Here is a 22452-nt window from a genome sequence, read left to right as displayed (position 1 = left end):
ATGCTAAACCAGATGTGGTGACTAATGCCTGTAATCACCTGCAGGCTATAACAGAAGGAGGGCTGAAATCCTGAACTAGCCTTGGGCTATGTAGTAAAACTGCCCACCCCCCAATCTCCCTTCCTGTTCTCCCTGACCCAGAAAAGGGGAGGGGGAAAAAAGGAACAAAAGGAAGAAAGGTTGTAGGAAAAGGAAGATGAGGTAGTAAAGGGGGAGGAAGAAGAGGAGATGGGGGTTTGGGGTGGTAGTGGTGGAGGAGGCAGGGGTGGGGGGTAGTAATGGAGGAAGAAGTGATGATCCAAGAGGTAGTTCTGCTACTTGGGGTGGGGATAGGGGTGATAGTGGCGAAGGAGTTGACAGAGGTAGTGGCAGAGGCAGAGGTAATAGAGGAGGAGATGGTTGTGATAGTAGGGGTAGTGGAGAGCTGAAGGTGGTAATGGTGGTGATGATGATGGTGATAATGGTGGTGATAATGATGTTGGTGGTAATGATGATGGTGGTGATGGTGGTGGTGGTCTAAGTGGTAGAGAAAAGACGACATAAAGGGACAAAGACAAGAGGAAAATATTTTCACATCTGTGAGTCTGATGGAGAACAAAGTCTTTGCTCTTCCACGGGACTTACAATGGGGACAGGCCTGGAAATATCTTCCGCAAGCAGCTGCCTATGTGAGCCAGCACATCGCTCACATCCTCAGGTGATGCCATCTTCATGGACATGCTACACTTCTCAGTTTCCACAACCATCTGCAAGAACAAGTAGACAACTTAACAAGGAGCACAATTTCTTCCCTCTTTAATACAGTTATAAAGTGGTCGGGTGGTGGTGGTGCACGCCTTTAATCCCAGCACTTGGGAGGCAGAGGCAGGTGGATCTCTGAGAGTTTGAAGCCAGCCTGGTCTACAGAGCAAGTTTCAGGACTGGCTCCAAAGCTACTGAGAAACCCTATCTCAACCTCTCCCCCAAAAAAGGTTATAAAGTGATGTATGTACGAAGCATTTCGATAGGCATAAATATAAGCTGGCATAACAACAATATAAGACACTATGGAAGGTTCTCAGAAACTAAAACCATAACCACCATGTGACACAGCTATATCACTCTTGTGAATATATCTACAAGATGCTAGATTGACATACCACTCACACACTTGCACATTCATGTTTATTGCTGGCTATTCGCAACAGCCGGGAAACAGAACCAGCCTAGATGTCTGTTGTAGTAGTAAAATACTAACGGTATTTTAGTTATCAATTTAACAGAGCCTCAAATCCCTGGGGAAGAGAGCCTTAATAAGGATTTGTGTGGATCAGATTGGGCTTTGAGCATGTCTGTGGTGGATTGTCTAGATTGTTAACTGCTGTGAAAGGAGGCAGCCTACTGTGAGTGGTCCCATTCCACAGGCAGGAATTCTTGAACAATGTAAGAATAGAGAAACAGAGCTGAGTATAAGAAGTAAGGATCCATTGGTTTATCCTCTGCTTTTGACTATGGATGTGATCAGTGAACTGAATCGGGATCCCAGAGTTCAGAGAGATTAGAATAGACTTCCCTGGTAACTTGACCACATCCCAGTCTGATCCTGTCCTGAGATCCTGAGAAACATCTGCCTAAGCTTGTGGTACCCCTGCTATTGGGTGATGGGAGATGTCATTCTGTATATGTTTCTCATACTGGTTTAATGAATAAAGAACTGTTGGCCAATAGGAAAGCAAGATAGGCAGGACTAGGAGACAAGGAGGAAAGAGGAAGTAGTAAGGAGTGAAGATGGAGAGTCTGGAGAGAACAGAACCGCCATTCCTCTGCTCTCGGTAAGACCACGTGGAAATACATAGAAATGGGTTAATAATTAAGATAGAGCTAGCCGATAAGAAACTAGTAACAGGCCAACAGAATTATATCAAATACAGAGTCTCTGTGTGTTAATTGGGGCTGGTGCGGCGGCGGGACAAGACCGGGCGGCGGGCGGAAAAACCTTATACCTTACAATTGGGTATGACTTCATCCATCTCTCGGTTCTTTTCCTTTCTTTTGAAAGTGTGTTTTTAAGATAAGAAATCTTATGAAATGCCAGACATTGGTGGTGCACACCTTTAGTCCCAGCACTTGGGAAGCAGAAGCAGGCGCATCTCTGTGAGTTCGAGATCAGCCTGGTCTACCAAGCTAGTTCCAGAAGAGCCTCCAAAGCCACAGAGAAACACTGTCTCGAACAAAGAAAAAAAATAGAAAAAGAAAAGAAAGAAATCTTATAAACTACCTAAATAGAAGTTAATAATATTTTTTACTAGGAAGAAAGAGAAATTCAAGTTATTATTAAACGGTCAACCCGCCTAAGCCAAGAGACCTGAAAGGGAAGCCCTGAAACAGCAGGTAACAAAATCTGCTAGGCTTAATAGCAAAGAGTGGGCTGGAGACCCCTGATAAAGCTGAGATGAATTTCTCACCTTGTCCTGAAAATGAGTTAAAATCTACTTGGAAACAGGCAACTTGGTGACGTTAGGAGTATTTCACAAGAAACAGTTATGGGTCACTTTCCTAAAAGATGACAAGTGGTTCCCAACCTGTGAGTTGCCACCTCCAAGGGGTCAGTATCAATATTGATATTAACTTCAAATATCAGATATTTACATTACAATTCATAACAGTAGCAAAATTACAGTTATGAAGTAACAAGGAACTAATTTTATGGTCGGGGGTCACAGCTACCCAAGGAACTGTATATTAAAGGGTCTTGGCATTAGGAAGGTTGAGAACCACTGCTCTAAGTAGCCATAAACAATAAATCCTTTGGGACAGTCACATTATCTAAACATCCGCAGCATTTGCTCCCTGTTGTCACTTAAATATGTATAAAAAGTAATCTGAATTCCATGTTCAATTAGCCAGAAAGAATAACAAAGCAATGTTCACAGTTAGTTTTGGATTTCCAGAAAATGAACCAATTTGAAAATAAAAAAATTCTGGATCAATGTATTCTTATCAAGGAGAAAAGGAACAGGAAATATGTTGAAATGGTGAGATTCAGTTGTGAAAGCTTCTTTACAGAGACTTCAGAGGGCAGCACTCAGTGCCACCTAGCAAGGGGGAGAAGATGGTCTTCAATTTTAACTCTCAACAAATTCTTCAAAAAACTCACAATGGAAGAGAACACCCGATAATCCCAGCATGGGGAGGCTGAAGCAGGAGGATCACCGCGAGTTTAAAGCCAACCTGGGCTATACACTAAGTTTCAGGTCAAACTGAGCCACAATAATAGGACACTGCCAAGAAAGAAATGGAGAGAGGGTGGGGGGGGGAGAGGCAGGATAGAGGGGGGAGGGAGGGAGGATGGACAGGGGGATGGCTCAGCTGGCTGTCAGGCCTAGCAACCTGAGTTTGTTCTCCAGGACCCACATGGCGGAAGGTGGGAAGCAACTCCCAAAGGTTGTCCTTTAACTTCCACATGTGCATGGTGGCATGCATGCACACATGTGTGCACACATAGGGACATACAAACACACACACAACCATAAAAAAAAACACAAAATTAATACTATTAAAAACAACTGATGCAAGCATGGTAGTGAACACCTGTAAACTCAGTACTCTGAAGGCTGAAACAAAGATTACTATAAGTTCAAGGTCAGCTTGAGATATACATGGAAAAACCATGAGGAAACAAATGGAAGAAAGGGAAGAGAATGTGAGGGAGAGGAGGAAGGAAGGAAATGACAGAATTCTCTAGGCTAAATCCCAACCTGTCCTATACACAGTGGTCCAGGAGATATACTGACCCCAGAACAAGACCCCAGAAACACAAAAGCTTTGTGGCTGGTTTCCTACCAGAGTCCACTATTTCCAGGGGGAGGCCCAGTCAGAATGCTGCTGCCACACACTGGGCTCCTGGACTCCACATGCAGATAATCTAAAGCCAGATCATGTGGGAGGCCATTGTGTGTCTACACCTGACAACCTGCCCCCAGTCCTCAGTGAAGGTCCTTTCACATTCCTCACTTCTATGCAGTTCACAGTCTGGGGTGCAAGTGATTCATAATTAGCCTATTCTAATTCCCCTTGATCTTCACCCATAATCATCCCTAATTACACAGGACTGAATAGGATGACAGAGGAGAGAAAGGACAACAGGTGGGGGAAGAAATGAGCCTTCAAATCCAACCTGACATGAAGGCGCTGACAAAGCCCTGCTGGAGATGTCAACACCTCTGCATAATGTAAAGTCTGCAACAAAGACACCAAGGTGGGGCCACCCAACACATCATAGCCTCAACAAAAAGAGCTGTCTGTCACATGCTGGCTTCCTTCTGCTCCAGGCTGAGCAGAAACAGAATGTTCAAACACCTCACAGGGCAGAACTCATCACTTCTACTGCCATTTGAAATAGTAACCATGGAAAAGTGTTTGGCTACTGTGCACAAGGTTTAAATCTCCAGGCCCTTAATTAAAATCATTAGAGATTGCAGCCACCATCTCTAGTCCTGATCAAGGAAACCAATACAAGCATCCTATGAACTGAGCTACATCCTCTACCTTTTTTCTCTTTTTCATTTTGAGACAGCATCTCACTAAAAGCTCAACTTGAACTCACTGTATAGTGTGGGCAGTTCTTGAATTTGCCATCCTCATGCATCAGCATCTAGTGGCTTAGACTACAGACCTAATTCACTGGGTCCAGGTATAGGCAGCATTTTTATTAAACATCAGTCAATAAACGTAAGATGATTTTATTTCCTCTAACAAAAACAAGCAGAGGTTGGCTTACCTGTGTACTTTATGACAGAGCAACGTTTTAGTTTGAATAATAATAAAATAATAGCCGGTCTTGAGCAACAGATGATAATATAAAAATTCCAAAGTATAAAGGTATAATACCATGACCATCAAAGGTATGGTGATATCATCAAGACTTGAAAATAAGATTTCCACAGAGGAAAGGAAAAGAGCAATAATGAAGGCAAACTTCACTAATTCTGTAACATATTTACTCATTCATTCAGACACAGGGCACTACTTTCTGTTTCAAGCATTTTACCTGAATTGATAAACCACACTGAAATTATAAAAATAGCCAAGACAGACATTTAATGACCCAAGAATGTTAGCAAGAATTCATTATCAAGGTTAGATTATAGGAAACGGAGAAGTAGCTCATCAGTTAAGATGGTGGTTCTCAACCTTTGGGTCATGACCCCCTTAGGAGTCAAACAACCCTTTCACACGGGTGGCCTAAGATCATCGGAAAACATAGATATTTACATTCTGGTCCATAACAGTAGCAAATCTACAGTCATGAAGCAACAATGGAAACAGCTTTATGGTTGGGGGTCACAACACGAGGAACTGTATTAAAGGGTCACAGTACCAGGAAAGTTGAGAACCACTGGGTTAAGAGCATCTGCTGCTCTTCCACGGGACCCAGGTTCAGTTTCCAGCCCCCACTTCAGGCACCACCAGTAACTCCAGCTTGAGGGATCTGATGCCCTCTTCCTGCCTCTAACAGGCATCTATCTATCTGCATGTACACATTCATATTTTCTCTCTTTCAAAACTAAAATCTTTACTCAAAAAGGTGGGGGGGTTAGATTGCAAATGGCAGATGTCATTTTTCTCACGACTTCACATGAACCAAAGACTCGAGGGATGTGGGTTACTGATCCTCCCTTGGGTTACATGGATTATCGAGTCTCAGTCTTCAGAACACAGGTATCCGAAGTGTGTAGTTAATTTAAAACAAACAGACCACTCAGAGTTACTGAATCCGAATTGCCGTAAATGTCATGTAGGCATATATGCAAAGGGTTGGGGAACGGGGAGTGACAGGGAGAGACTGGGCTGCCACGTGGGCATCTGTATGTCGTATACACACTGTGAAACACAGCCAGACTTGAGCACCACTACGGAACTGGGACTGCAGTCTAAACTGTAAGACCACAGAACCGTGGCCTTTAGTGCACTCTCCTTTCATCTCCCAAACCCTCACCACCTGGTAGCACTCACAGCCACTCTAAGAGCTTCTTGTCAGAGACTCCCGGTAACTCTAAGAGCTTCATACAGCAACTGCCTGTAACTGAAAAGCTCTGTGGCTGAAGCAGACAGCTGGCTACCCAGTTCTTCTAAGCAATTGGCTTACAGAGGTGGCAAGACTTTGAGTTATGGAATGGGTACCTTCTGAAGCCATAGGAGAAACTTCACCTTGCTGAACCAACATCTTTCCCATACTGAAAAACCACAGTCAAGCCATACTTTCAATATACATTTGGCATTAACATTCACTAATGCCCTCTACTCCCATCCTGAATCATAAACAGACATTCCTCAATAGAGGCCAGCCTAGGGTGATATCACTATCCATCAGTCATGAATGATGACTCACTCTTACATATGTTTGGCCATGTGGGCAAACATATGTTGCTGTGATTTTTTTTTTTTTTTTTTTTTTTTTTTGGTTCAAAAATCTAGCTTCTGGAGTCTGATAAAATATTTCTCTCAGCTGAACTATGGAAAATTTCCAAGGATTTGTATGTAATCTCAGCTGTTGTAAATGACAGTTTTGACAGTTTCTTTTTAAGAGCATTACCAACAACCTAAACACACATATGTTTTTAAGAGGTAAAGCAATCAAGTTACACATGCTTTTAAGAGGTAAAACAGTTATAAAAATAAAGATCAGAGAAAGAATTTCTTGTCTTTTGAGTTGATCAATGAAATAAATGTCTAACAAAATTAACACAAAGAGAAAAAGGTCACCAAATAATCAGTATCAGCAATGGTTTCTACAGATATCACAAGTGAACACCATGATCTGGTAGAAGGATGGTGGCATTATCTCAAAGCATGGACAACTTCCAAGTGTCTAAGGAATTAATGCCGGCACTACTCTTATAAGAAGAGAGATGCAGAACAGACTCCTTCCTAGTTCATCCAGTAACTCCACAACTATGCTAATATCTTCGAGAAGAAAAGAGAATAAAAAACAACAAACTAGCATCTTAAACAGAAGTGCAAAAATTCCTTCCCAAAGTTTAACATATGGAATATATAATATTATATATATATATATACACATACACACACACACACACATATATATATATGGGATATATAAATACATATTGTAACATGTGAAAGGATAATAGATAAGATAGTATTGTAAAATTTTCAATGTAATTTAATAAGATAAAAACACATGTAGATGATATACATGATAAAGAAAGAGGGTATAACTATGAGGTGATGTAACAATATAAACAGAACATAAAATTAAAATTTAATTATGTTTTCAATATAATCCACAATATATAAAATATATAAAAAAGTGACATGTTAGCTGGGTGTTGGTAGCACATGCCTTTAATCCTAGCACTTTGGTCACAGGGGCAGGTGAATATCAATGAGTTAGAAGCCAGCCTGGTCTATAAATCAAATTCTAGGACAGCCAGGACTGTTATACAAAGAAACTCTTCCTGTTACAAAGTAACAGGTTATGACTCATGGATATTGTCCTAGGAATAAAAGATTGGTTCTACCAGTTGAGGATAGCAAGATAAAGAAAAGATAAAACCAAATGCCAAAGTCAATTATTTGTATTTTTTTTAAACTCAGAAGGGGTGGGGAGGGGAACCTACATAACTGTTAAACAGGCTAAAATTAAAAAAAAATATATATATATATATTTAAACGGACCTTACCTATGTTCAGGGAGATATAAAAGTACTATATATCTAGCACACTACTGATGGCAACCCAAAACAGTACCACCTTCTGACAGGGCAGGTTGATAGTACTCAATCCTAAACAAACATACCTACAATAGGAGCCTGCCACTTTACTAAGACAAGTGCCCATGGCAAATGAAAGCACATATGTAGAGGGTAAGCTGTCCTTGTGCACAGAGGTAACACTGGAGAAACCAGGAAAGTTAAAAACACAGGCTTATCTCTTCAAAGATGTTTGCCTGTCTTCCACCAAGAATGCTGAGAAAGGATGTTTACAGCCTGGTGATTCTCAGCTATCTGTAGAGCCAGACTACTACCTAAACCTGTATCCCCCCCCCCAACCAGATAATTGTGATTTTTATCTCAGACCTTCCCCCCACCACAAGTATTGAGCATTGTTCAATAATGATAAAACCATCCTTAATAGAGATATCACGTCTACTTTACAACACCCTTGGTAACTTCTATGTTAATCTTAGGCCTGGTCCAATCCTGACTCCCATAGGCATTACGTTTACCTTAGTCATTCACCCTAGACCCTTATCTTGATCATTGTTTCTGAGTCAACAGAACCTATCTTTAAACAGTTTCAACGTAAACATATCTTAAGCTTTGTTGTACACATGGGACTAAATTTATTCTCACCAGAAAACTGTTTCAAAATTGTGCTGTGCTTAAATATAGCTAAAATAAATGACCTGGTGGTGTCACACTTCTGAAGTTTGGCCCAGCACCAGCTAACTAAGTCAGGCTGAACTGAGTTTCATTCTTACCTCCCCCAGATCATTTCCCTCCTGATTGTGATGCTTGCAGGGACCCCCATATCCATGTCCAAAGAAGCAGCTATACCTGATACTGTCAAAACTGGGAACAACTCACACTCCAGCACCAGGTGTAAGGGCACACAAACGGACACACCCATGAGGCAGCACACTACCCAGCAACATGAAGGAAGGAGCCGCTGAGACACGCCATAAATCCACCTCAGAATAGTTAACCGAATGAGGAAGGCAAGACTGTAAACTATGTAATTCCATCCATAATGAAATGTTATAAAATGTGACCCACTATAGTGACAGAAAGCAGGTGCCTGTAAGAGACTGCAGATGGGGAGCTGATGAATATAACCAGTATCCTGGTTGTGCTAACAGTTTCATGGATATACATATGTCAAAAGTTACCGCATTTTACACTTCATTGCAACAACTTATAGCTAAAATGAAACTATTTTTAAGCAGCTTTGAAGCACCAAAAAGAAATCACTTATCACTTCCTTCCAAGAAAGACTTCCACAAAGCCAGGCACATGGTTCATACCTGTGATTCCCATAGTTAGGAGGCTGAGGCAGGAGGATTGCTGAGAACTTGAGGCCAGCCTTGTCTGGGGTGGGAGGTATTTCACATAGCACTTTATAAAAGTCATGAAGCTTTGATGTTAATATCTGTCATAGGACATGCTAAATGAACAAGTTGTGTGCATGTCAGCAGCTGACTCAGGAGTTCTTTGGTTCTCTTGGTTACCAAATTTCTTATCGGAATGCACTCCAGACCCTTCCCACACACAGCTTCTGCAGACTCCCCTCCTCAAATTTCTACTCTTCTCTTGCTTTTCTGCTCTGTCTGAAGAACCTTCATTTACGTGACCTTGCAGTGGCAGGCTCCTGGAGCTCATACTTACTTGAGCTGGCTTGTGGCAGATGACTCCATGAATCTCCAGATAGCTGAAGGTTAACTCGAGCTGTAATGAGGGGGAAAGGGGAAGAAGAGACCTGTAATGAGGGCTTAAAAACATATCATTTGAAGTCCAAACATGCTATAACCAGAGCTACCCCAAGGCTAAGTAAGGCTTGTGCACCTTCTGAAGACAGAGAGCTGGATACCCCTGCCCAAGTAACAGAGCTGGGATTCACCCTATCTCAAAAGACGCATTACCCATCTCACAACAGAGCAGAAGTGGCACACCTGGCTTTACATTTCATCCAGGCTCAAATCAGATAAAGACCTGCACTCTACTCCACTGTGTACACATTGGCAAATGCCTACAGGACACCAAGCCACCAAATGCGTATTTCCCCCCTTTTCTCCACGATGTTCCTTTGGCCTTTTTCTAAAACTTTATCTTCCTCTTTGTGTCATACTCCAGTCACTCACTAAAGTCACTTTCTTCCCCAATATCCATCAAGTTCTTGTTTTAGATAATCTGGACAAATATATGAGTTTTAAACTATATTAAATGTTATATACATTGTTAAATAAAGCTACTCTTCCTCCAAGTATTCATATATTATTTCTTTTATATTTTATTCACTTTTTTTATTTTATGATGCTAGTCACCAAACCCAGAATGCACAAAACAGACTAATACCCTACCACTCAGCTACCTCTTTTCAGTTAATTAAGAAGTTTCCCTTCATCCCCTGTGATCATCACCTCTTTCTACCCTAAACGATCCCCTGACTGTGTAGAACGGTCCCAAATCTATCTTTGATCACTAGTTCTTCTCCTAGTTATGCAGTCTTTCATCTTACGTAAAAAGGGGGCCATGTGTGTGCTCCATCTCACATTAAATCTAGAAATACATGTGCATCCTTTGGTACCCCTGGGGTTTCTAGAAATGCCCAAAGACACCATAATCTGCAGATGTTCGTGTCTCTTGCACTTACACTGTGCATGAACACACATCCTCCTGATGGGAGATGTCATTCTGTAAATATGCTTCTCTTATTGGTTAATGAGTAAAGCACTGTTGCCAATAGGAAAGCAAGATAGGCGGACAAGGAGATTAGGAGGAGAGAGGGAGTGGTAGGAGGAGATCCAAGATGGAGGATAGAGAGAATGCCAACCCCTCTCTCCGGTAAGATAAGACCACGAGGAAGTCCTTAGATTAATAGAAATGGGTTAATAATTAAGACAGAGCTAGCCTATAAGAAACTAGTAACTGGCCAATAACATTATATTAAATATAATGTATCTGTGTATTATTTGGGGCTGGCATGGCAGTGGGACCAGACCGGCAGGGGAAAACCTACTCATAGCATCCTCCTAAATATTTAAAGTCATCTTCTCAGCTCCTATAATGCCTAATACAATGAATGCAGTGCAGTGTCGTGTTGCCAGGGGAAGAATGAGTAGAAAATGTCTTTATAGAAAGAAGCACTGCTTTCACATATTTTGAATCCATATAAATGGAATCCACAGATATGAAAGCCATGGATATAGAAAGTCAGGTGCTTAAGAAACCAGTACAGAATCAACCCACAGGGACTGAACTCTGCCCTCCCCACCCCTGGCTTGTTGTGCCAAGGCATACAAGTAGGACAAAATATTAAAGCAAAAGATCCCACAGTTAAACAACAGAGGCCCAGCGACAATTTTTTTACCCAATTCTACCAAGATCAACATCTGAGTTAAATTCTTTAAAGTACAGCAGAAAATTGTGTCCTAAAGTGGCATACTTGCCTACCAGAATTACTTAAAATATATAAAGGTATTTTGACAGTCCACTCTTTTATACAGTGCCAAAGCTTTTATTTGAGTCAAGCCTGATAGACTGGCATGGCAGAGCATCCAGCTTCCAGTTAAAATCCCCTTTGAAAAAAGAGAACTTGGGGATGAGGATGTGGCTCAGTTGGCAGAGTGCTTGTCTAGTACACACACAACACTGAGTTTGATTCCCAGCACTTCGACCAGGCTTGGTGTCATCCCAGCATTTGAGAATTAGAGGCAGAATGGAACCATGAGACCCTGTCTCAAAAACTTAAAATAAATAAATAAATAAACAGCATTTGAAGGTTCCTGCTTTGTAGGTGAGCACAGGCAATGTTCTAGACAATGCTTCTTACTCCACCTCTGTGTGAACCTCAAGGTGTCGATTTTCTCAAGCATTCACTCCCATTGGCCTCCACTATGCCACAGGCACTCTCCCTCCTTGTATATTCATCTCTAGTTGCTATAGAGAAGATCCATCATTTAAAGCATCTGCTATAACTGCTGCACAAAGAGCATGCCATGGACCCTCAGCAGTCATCGCATCCAACAGATATGGGTACACAGCCATGCACTGCGTTGGTGTGTGTGTCACCAGGTGGGACTCTGCCACTTTTGACAATTTGTCTTGTGATGCTAGACCATAATTAAGATGCTTACACTGTGCCCAAAGAGGGCTTTCGGTGGGCTAACAGAACCAGGGAAACCTGCGGAGACTGCAGATAGTCCTTGAAGAGTAACTTCAATTTTGACGAGCCGACAAGAGGTGAAAAGGACCAACATTCAATAAAGGATGACTGGCTGAAGCTGGGCTGAGTCAGAGCTTTGGGTTATTATTAGACATGCTCAAGGCAGGGCTGAGGGTGTAACTCAGTTGTTAGAATGCTTGCCTAACGTACATGAGGCACTGTGTTTAAACCCCAATACCACATAAACTCCATTGCCCCTACTCTTCCTCTCCCATTCTTTTTTAAGCTGACTGGTACTCACTGTAGAGCCTAAGAGTGCCTTGAATTCACAGAAATCCTCCTGTCTCCAACACTGGAATTATAGTTATGTGTGACCCTGCCTAGCTATTTCTTCATGGGTGATCTGAAACATATGACTCAATTGTGTGCATATGTCTATGCACTTAGAACATCTCACATGTTTATCTAAATAGTACCCAGGAGCCATTTCGTTTTGTTTTCCAGATAGTATCTCTCATTTTGCCCAGGTTAGTCTTGAATCCACTATGTAACCCAGGCTGGACTAGAATTAATTCTTTATACAGTTGAGGATGACCTTCAACTCCTGAACCTCCTGCCTCTACCTCCCTGGTGCTAGAATCATGTTCAAGAACCACCACACTCAGCTTCAGAGGCTTCTCTTCATTAGCGCAAGCTATTTTATTTTTCTCAAGCCCAAATAACTCCCTCTGCATTAGCTTGGTTACACACTGCCTTCCTGGATGTACATCCACTCCCCACTCTGCCCCCCCCCGCCCCCTCCGCCCCCGCCCCTTTCCTGTTTTAAGGCTTACAATGTAGCCCAGGCTGGCCTGGAACCCAAAATTACTGGAATGCAATGCCACACCTGCTCTGCTTTAGTTAGAGAGCCTTGTTGCCATAGTAACTGATTAGTTTATAACATAGTAAAGATGTATCACTTTACATGTGGAAAAGGTTAGAACCTCAAGTATCTTTCTTTAGAGAAGCTTGTAGACTTGGAGGTTAGTATGTAGATCACACCTGTGAGTTCCAGGTCAGCCTGAGGTACACAGGGAGTATGGGGCCAGAGTAAGAACCTGAGGAAAGGGAAGGGGGAAGGGAAGCAGGTAGAAAAGGGAGGAGAGGAGAAAGGGTAAGGGAGGGGAAGAGCTAAGAGATGGAGTGAAGGCAAGGATGAGGGAAAGAAAGGAGAGAAGGGGAGGTAGAAAAAAAGGGAGGGGAGTGTTGAAGAAGAAAGATGGGAGGGGGAGGAAGAAGGGGAAAGAGGGAGAGGAGGTTAATGGGAGGAAAGAAAGGAAGAGGGAGGGTAGAAAAGGAAAGAGTGGGAAGGCTAGGAAACACAGGAAAGAGGTGAGGGAGGAAAGAAGAGCAGAGGGAGGATGGGAAAGAGAGGACAGCGATAGGAGGAGGGTGCGAAGGAGAGGGAAGATAAGAGGGGACAGGAGAATTTGAAGCATTCTTTTTAAAGGCAGATTGGAGAGGGCTACAGGGCTCACAACCCTGCAATGCGTCCTTCAGAATCAGAAGATTTATTTCCCACATGTCAAAACCTGATAGAAAAAAAACTGCTACTGCTACACTGAAGCAAATAAGAAAGGGACTTGACACATCATAGTAGAGGGGGAAAAATGGCTGGGACAAAGAGCCTGGGGACATGGAACACAAAATGCTTCACCATTTTTCTTGGGATGGCTTTACACAGAGTTGAAAGGAAATGAAAAGCATCCTTCATGACAATTTCTAGGGACACTCTGGAGAGGAATGAAACAAAACATGTGTGCTAAGATAACTCTAGACACATCAGCCTAAATGCTATGTCAGTGTAACGGATCTGTAAATGCATGTTTATTAGAGCAGGCTTGTCCAACCTGCAGCTAGCATGCATCCCAGAACAGCTGTGAAGGCAACTCAATACATCTGCAGATGGCATCATATGGAAATGTCAAAGGTTGGGTAACCCTTCATTTGAATATCTCCTGATACGTGCAATCAGGATGTGCACTGAGTGTGTCTGTCATTCTGTCTCAGAAGGAGAACTTAACACTGCTTACCTTGGTGGGGATGCGTGCTGACAGGAGAAAGGCTCGGCATGATGTGAGCACCTGCAACACAAAAGCAGATGATGGTATCAGTACTGCAAATGGACCAGAGAGGCTTCAGTCTCACCTGCCTGGGTTCAAGGACACTGATACTCTAAACTTGACCTGTTACCACTGTGACAGGTGGCGTGAATCAGTGATATAAGGTGGCTTGGCTCCTTCCATAGAAGGGTAAGTGACCAAGGATGGCTTCTTGGTCGGTCCTCTAAAATCAGTTTCAGTCTAGGAATGCCTGCATCAAGACTAATTTGGACAAGTAACCTATGAACTCTCTGTTAAGCATTTGGAGCATTGGGCCACAGACTAGATCACCATGGCTGACAGGGAAAGACACTGGAATGTGGTTATGTGGCATAGTATCCTAAGTAAGCTGCATCGATAGCTAACTTAGTGAAGGCCAGTACCTTCTCATTCACAGTTCTCCAAAGACCCCATGTTTGCCCTCTGGTTTCCATCATCAGGACACAGGCTGATGAGACTCATGTAACACACCGGCAGAAAAATCAGGTTAGTTAGTTCCTAAGAGACCTTCCTGAACTTCACTTCCTTAAGCAGACAGAACATTATTGAACTTTCTTCCTGATGATCAACTAATGACATCTGGATACCATAGAGTCCTGTGGACCTATAAGCCTCTCTTGCCATGCAGAGGACCACTCTTGAATCCAAAGAAGCTGAAGCCTGGTTTTGAGCAGGGTACCTGCCCATTATCTAACTTGGCACCATAAAGATCTCATGAGCTCCTGAAGGAGAGAAAGGAGAGACTAAGGCCCTGGCCCTGCAAGCAGTAACAGAATTGCCTTCCTTCCTTTACCAAGGAACTTCCTTGTTACTGTGTCTTTGTTTAGCAAATGATACTTAATGTGCCAATCTAGGAATCCTAGGTTTGAATAGAATCTTAGAAGCTGCACATCAGGACTTCAGGAGCTGCAGGTGATGGAGGTCAGAGATAAAGTGGTCGGCTGGCTAGCATGCACTAGATGGAGCAGTCATTCTCAACTTGTGGGTCTTGATTCATTTGAAGTCAAACCACCCTTTCACAGGAGTCACATACCAGATACTCTACATATCAGATATTTACAGTCCTTAACAGTAGCAAAATTACAGTTACTATTAACAACATGAGGGATTGTGTTAGAAAATCTCGGCATTAGGAAGGTTGAGAGCCACTGCAGTAGGGCCTAGCTCAGCCTAAGGAAGAAAGAAGGAGGCTATGTACATGATCCATTCCTGCCTAAAACCTTCACTGCTTGACTTTAGAAGTGGGCCTGCTCTAAATGACTCCAAGTTCTGAGATTGAAGGCAACAGAACTTCATTTGGAGATTTTATATGCTATGAGTCAATCACAGTTCTTGGGGGCCAGGCAAAGAAGCAAAGCAATAAACATGAAAAATGTCCAGGTAAATGCAGGCAGCATTGCTGGTCATGAGGAATGAGCATAGGAATGCAGAGAGCCTGAGAGAAACAACCTAAAAGGAGGCATTTTCTTTTTGGCTGGTGGGTCAGAGGTCAGTCGGTGGCCACTTGAGTTCACTGTCTCTAAGCCTGTGGCGAGGCAGAACAGTATAGCAGAGAACAGGTAGAGCATATCTGTAACTACTTCTTGGTGGTCAGGAAGCATGAAGAGTGGAGAGTGCCAGGGTACCAATACCTGAATGCTTTCACTAGTCAACTCCTGTTATACACACTGAACCGTCTCAATGTGTGCCTGTGCTTAAGTTATGGGGGAAACACTATCTATATTCCCACTTTAAGAACGGAACACAGGGGCAGATAGGGCTTATCTGCCTTGTATAGCAGGAATGGGCTTTCCATGTCACCCTGGTGCTGGCTCCTTCAGCTCCCCTTCTGCTTCCTGGCTGATGTGTGGTGAGCAGCTCTGCTCCGCTCTATTTTCCACGTTCCCACAGCAAGCACAGCAGCACATAGCACAGCTGGAGTTCTGCCCTCAATGCTTTGCCTACACTTCTGGGGTGCTTCCTGCACTCACCCCAGTCTCCAATCTGCCCGTAAGAGCCACATTCCTCAGGAATTGGCACACATGGGACCACAGACAGGTCACAGAACATTACAGCCTTATGAAGCAAATGAATACACAGGTCATTAGCAGCCAGAGGGATGAGTGGTACCCTAAGGAAAGGGTTGTGTTCTTATTGGCGAGTCAGACTGCCTTCCTGCCACCATCTCTCTGGTCATAGCTTGGTCTCTGTCACTGTCACCAGCTACCTCTGTCTGCCTGGATCTACATGCAGACTTCTCAATCTTTGTCTCTCCTCACTGTCTCCCCATTCTTCCTCACAGGCCCCCTCTCTGCCACTGCTGTCACTAGTCCCCACCAGGTCTCTTCCCATCTTGCTCCAACCTCTTCCTTCTGCCTGTACCCCTGCTGCAGCCCTCTCTTCCCGACTCTTCCTCTGAAGAACACTGTAGATCCTGAGTTTTCTTTATGCCTTCTGAAAAAAACAACAACACAACAACAGACACCAGTCACAGAAGAAATACTACATATCAGGAGAGAATTTCACCTGCAACACAGTCACAGAGAAATGTGAACAAAACATGAACGAAAAAGAAGACATGCCTCTGGACATCATTATACAACTACTAGTACACAGGTAATTAAGCACTTACAAGGTCCCCTGTGTGCACCTAATTAATAAGTCTTAAAAACTAATCTCAAAACACACACTTAAGCAACTGGAACAGGGCAACATATGGCATTGCTAGTCTTCCTACCCTGCAGATACACTTGGGGATAACACCTCCCTCCACCAGCCACCAAGGTCGGCTGAACTGGTCGGCTGAACTGGGGGTCCTTTCCTGCCATGCCTCTTCCACAGGTGTTATCACAAGATATTTCTGGAGGTCACAGGTGGGTATTAAGTAGTATTAGTTATTTAAACACAAAAGAGATGGAAAAAGAAAAACAAAACCACACATTCCCCTTTGAGTAAGGACCATTTCTTGGCTAGAGGAAGACATTTTCTAGTGATTATTCTGCCTTCACCCAGAAACTTCACAGGCTTACAGTCTGTCACCTGGCATGCCAATGCCCTATCTTTACAAGTATTTAGATCATGCTGTATAAAGTATATGATGGGGATTATCCTGTATATGTTTCTCTTATTGGTTGATGAATAAAGCACTGTTCAGCCAATGAGGTAGGAAGATAGGCAGGTCTAAGAGATGAGGAGAATTCTGGGAAATAAAGGCAGAGTGAGATGCCATGTGAGACAAAGGGGTAAGAGATCAGGACCCTTCTCTGGTAAGATAAGACCACATGGAAATACATAGATTAATAGAAATGGGTTAATAAGACAGAGCTACCCAATAAGAAACTCTAGTCATCAGCCAACAGTTTCATGATTAATATACGTCTCCATGTGCTTATTTGGGGCTGAAGCAGTTGTGGGACCAGACTGGCAGGGTGAAAACTTGCATTCAACAAACCACACATTACAAATATAGAACATCCTTTTGCCATATGGGAATTCAAAATGATGTTTGAGAAGGGATGCATCCATGAGGAAGTCCAGGCTTTGAAGAAAGACAGACAAGCCAAACAAGCTTTGTGCTGGCTGGTCCTACTTTTCTGAGAGCCAGCTGCAGTCTCCAAAGTCATGTAGAGATTCTAAGAAAATTTTTAAGAGAGTAAGAGTGAAATTGAGCAGACCTTTCAGAGTCTGAGAGCACAATGGGTCCTCATACCTGGAAGCAAGACTGAAAGCTCCAGGCACTACCATTATGGATCACGCCTCTACCTTTATCAACACAAACTGAATCAATAACTGAGACTCTACCCATGCTGAGGAGCTCCATCCTTGCAGTTCCCATAGGATATAGCCCCATAGGATTTGCAGGCACAGGTATGAATTCCACCTACATAGGAACAGCCAGGACCATGCTCATGCAGAGATGTGCTAGAATACCCCTTCAAGTTTGGGGTGGCCACCTCATGAGAAGTAACTTAAGGGAGGAGGGCCAATTGGACTTACAGTTCAAGGTGCTACAGTCCTTGAGGCAGGGAGGTCACTATGGGAGGAGTATGAGGTGGCTAACTGGTAGCATTGTGTCACAGACATGAATCAGCGAGCAGCCCGAAGGCAGAGCAGGTCTCTCACAGGAAGCAAGTCTCTACATCCTAAGCTCCACAACCTTCCTGACAGTAAAACTAGTGGGGACCAAATGTTCCACCACAGGAGCCTATGAGGGATTCTTCATGTTCAAAGCAAAACCTCCTCATTGACTATGATGACCTCCATGGTCATGGTCCTTTCCAAGGGCATTTCCAGTATGGGCACTGAGAATCATCTCATTTTCTTCCACACAGCTGACACCTCCAGCAGATGAGAGGGTGCAGACAGGGTCAAGGAGACTCCTGAAACAACAGGTACTGAGGCAGGAGCAGCCCCCACAGAACCATGATGAGGAAACAACAGTTAGACAGCAGCTCCAGTACCCAGCACATATTTGCTGAACACAAGCTTCCCTATCAACTTTGTTTAGCTCCCAAGAGTAAGAAGCGCCACTTCCTCAGTTTTGCTCAACAAAACAAACCCCACAAACATACTAAGGTAAACCCTAAGCTGAAACTTTCTGTCAATATACAAGTTCTGACCTTGAAGGAAAAGAATTTTCTTGAAAAGTAAATAATAATAATAATAATAATAATAATAATAATAATAATAATAATGAAAGGTAACATGATAACTCACACTATAATCACATTTGGGGGGGCTGATGCAGAAGAATCACTGTGACTTCCAGACTTGAGCTACCCAGTAAGACCCTGATTGTAAAAAACAAGGGGAGTGGAGTATTGAGTGTGTATGTACGCTTAGCCGAGGGACCCTCCCCACCAAGAGCAAAGTCATCACTGCCGTCCAGCCTCTCTCTAACACTCATTTTTCTACAGAGACTTAGTGTGCACTCCATAGAGCTACTTGAATGAATTTCATCTGGTCTTCACTGAAAGGCAAGCACCAGCCCCTTTACTTTTAAAGGCATTCCAAATGCAAAGTCTCTTGCTGCAGTATTTTCTAAAACCTCTGCACGCTATTGAAGCACACAGCAATGCCTACATTTTCTTACAGGGGTGATGCAGTCTAAGATGGACATTGGAACACACTCATTGAACACTAATAAAAATGCTACCCTTTTAACTAAATGCAAGCAAGCTCATGCAGGTGGCAGGTTGAATGTGCCTGAGGCATCCTATAAATTCCAAGCAAATGAAGTGCTAAAAGCCAGTTCTGTCTCTTCCAAAACCCTAGATTCTATCCAAGCCCTGTGTGATCCACCACACACACTTGAGCAATGGGGCATGGGCAAATGGTTACACTCATGGCCACCACTGTAGAGAATGCCAAGTGACAGATGATGAGAGACTCCTGCAAGAGAGACAAAAATCTCACTTCTGCTTTTAAGCCTCTTAGCACCACACACAGCCACAGTAGCCACCAACCTTTCTAGCTCAGGCAGAAGGACACTTTACCCAAAAGGAACATCAGAAATGCTTCAAGGTAGGGCCACCCAGGGTCCCAAGTCCCTTTCAAAATGGAAGCAGCATTCCTGATTGGCAAGTGTGGGTTCTACTGTCACTATTGAATGTTCTCACTATACAATACAGCTTGGCATAGGATTTACAAACTATAGTCCCAGTATCAAAGTATACACCCATTTCTTTTGTGGAGTTTGGTAGAGACTGATGCTTATTGGGTTTAGTTTTTAGTTTTATGAGATGGAGGCTTGCTATGAGATGGAGGTTGGCCTTTAGTTTGTAAGTTTCCTACCTCCCAAGGCAATTGTGAGCTACTCTAGGAGATGGCTCAGCAGTTGAGAACACTTGCTGCTCTTCTAGCAATATTCGAACTTGTCACAGTTGGCTCACCCAGCTAACTTACTCAAATCTAGACACCTCTCCTCTCGGCTTAACTGAATTATAGTCATACTATAAATTCAATTTTAGTGGAATTTAAAGCAGCGTAGTGGATCTGTGACCCTATGTTCAGCATCAGACTTTTGTAAATAGGGTTGTTGGATTTTTTTTCTTTTTTCTTTTTTCCCCCTTTGTGGTTTTTGATTTTTTGAGGCAGTTTCTCTGCATAACATCCCTGGCTGTCCTGGAACTCACTTTGTAGACCAGACTAGCCTTGAACTCACAAAGATCTGCCTATTCTCTGCCTCCAGAGTGCTAGGATTAAAGACATACACCACCATTACTGGCTCAGTTTTATTGGCTTATGACTCTAGTAGTTTATTCAATGTATCATCCCTGGCATTAGAAAAAATTAAATTATGTGTACTTGTATGTGTCCACATGGGAGTATTTAAGTTCAAGTGTGCAAAGAGGTCAGAAGGAGGTGCCAGATCCCCTGGAGCTGGAGTCAGAGGCAGGTAGGTATAAGACCTCTGATGGGCCTGCTGGGTCTAGCAGTGCCTAGATGTGGTTCTAGCTGTCGTATTTACTATTTCTATGACCTTAGGACAAATACTAAACCTTCGCTGTGCCTCAGTCTCTTCCTCTGTGACTGACAGCAATAAACCTGGTGTGGTGGCACAAATCTATCACCCCGACCTGAGGAGCTGAAAGAGGAGGATCAGTGACTTTGAAGCAGTCTATACTACATATCGAGAACCTAGCTCAAAACAAACACTGGAAAAGTAAACAAAGAAATAAGGGCTGGGGAGGTGGCTCGGTGGCCATAAAATAAAAGCCTGAAAAATGGAGCTAAATGCCAGGAAGGCACAGCAGCCAACCTGTGATCCAGTGCTTAGAACACAGAGACTGGGGAGCCACAGAACAAACTGAGTATCCAGGAGAGAGAGGTGGAGGAAGACACCTGACATCAACTTGTAGCCTCCACATGTACAAGCATGAGTACACACCCACGCGCACGTGTGCACACACAAACACTTTAATTAAAAATTTTAAAATAGTATCTGTATTTCATAGAGCTGTGAGAGTTAAATGAGGTGTTGAAAGGAATTCTGCTCTATGGTACATGTTACACTGTGTCTGTTTATATTGTTACAATTGAATTTATAGTATAACCACAATGTAATGAAACTGATGGGAGAGGCATTAGATTTTTGCCTCAGTGAATAAGCTAATTGGGTGATCCTAATGTGAATAAGTTTTAATGTCTCTAGAAAATAGCAAGCACTCTTAAATGCTGAGCTATCTCAGCAACCACATTAAGCAGCCTGTAACTCCAGGTCTAGAAAGATCGGATGCCCTCCTCTGGCCTACACAAGTAATGCATACACACAGTACACGTATGTACTCACTCAGACACACACTTACATAACACATAAATCTTTTTTATTTAAAAATACACTAATTAAATCAGAGAGAGCGAGAGAGAGAATGAAGGGCCATGAGTAAAAAGTCAGTCTGGGCTGTACTGTGAGATCCTGCTGCTCATGAATGAATTAAGTGAATGAGTGAATAAGTGTCAACCAGTTTCTAAGTTACATTCCAAAATTCTGAGCCCATTGCTTTTAGGCCCTCTCTGAGCTTCCCTGCCCTTGGTGTATGTAGACTTCTAGGAATAACAGGCCCCTGGTGGTAAATGTTTGCTAAAAGGATATCACTCCCCTCCCGTGGTCCCTGATCCTGCAGAAAGGGACAAGAAGCCGCTGAGGTCAGCTTCTATTCTGGTGCCTGACGCCAGCAAAGGCTTTGTGCTCTAACACCTGTGCAAATCCTTTCTTCCCGCCTGGTTATTTCTGCTTACACAGAAATGGAATGTTTACACACGGCTTGTCAGACATAATCGCTCCATTCTTCCTGCTATCCCATTACTGCAAGCTGGAAGAAGTCAAGCATAAAGGAAACAAACCAACTGAACCTTCCCTCACAGGTGAACATGTGCTACTTCAAAACATTATTGATGCTGAGTGCATTTTTGTTTACTTTAATAGACAGGTTCTCTCTATATAACACTGCCTGGCATAGATTTGCTATGTACATGAGGCTGGCCTCATACTACCACAATTGCCCTGTCTCTGCCTCTTGAGTACTCAGATTACAGGAGTGAACCACCATGTCCAGTCAGTTCTTAATGTAATTATAGCCTCTTTTTAAAATACCAGGTGATACAAAATTCTGTAATCTAGCACGTGACATGTTTAAAGATGGAGGAGTGGCACAATGTATTTAATTACAGTGCTCTAGTAGTGATATATAGTCAGAAATAGGCCTTCCTTTAAAGTGTCACAGTGCTGAAAGGATGTCTCAGAAGTTAAGAGTACTTACCACTTTTTTAAAGGGCCAAAGTCTGGCTCTCACATCAGGTGGCTCACAAACAGCAGTATCCAATGATCCAACACAAACAAACAGCAACAATGAATGATGGACAGGAACCTGGACCACGTTAATTAAATTCTCAGGAATCCAGACCATATTAAATTCACCTGCTAACAATCCCCCTCATCAGCTCC

General features: G+C 42.9%; 1 protein-coding gene across 1 annotated transcript in view; it reads right to left on the bottom strand.

Annotated features, from left to right (window-relative positions):
• Window positions 1–22452, bottom strand: part of Carmil1 (capping protein regulator and myosin 1 linker 1) — a 274465-nt gene that overhangs the window by 151752 nt on the left and 100261 nt on the right. Inside the window, 3 exon segments of the mRNA XM_051194557.1 lie at window positions 625–746; window positions 9390–9449; window positions 13959–14009. Of these exon segments, the coding sequence (XP_051050514.1) occupies window positions 625–746; window positions 9390–9449; window positions 13959–14009 (233 nt within the window).

The sequence above is a fragment of the Phodopus roborovskii genome, unplaced genomic scaffold (genome assembly GCF_943737965.1).
Source record: "Phodopus roborovskii unplaced genomic scaffold, PHOROB, whole genome shotgun sequence".
Classification (NCBI taxonomy): Eukaryota; Metazoa; Chordata; class Mammalia; order Rodentia; family Cricetidae; genus Phodopus; species Phodopus roborovskii.
This window is presented reverse-complemented; position numbering and strand designations above follow the sequence as displayed.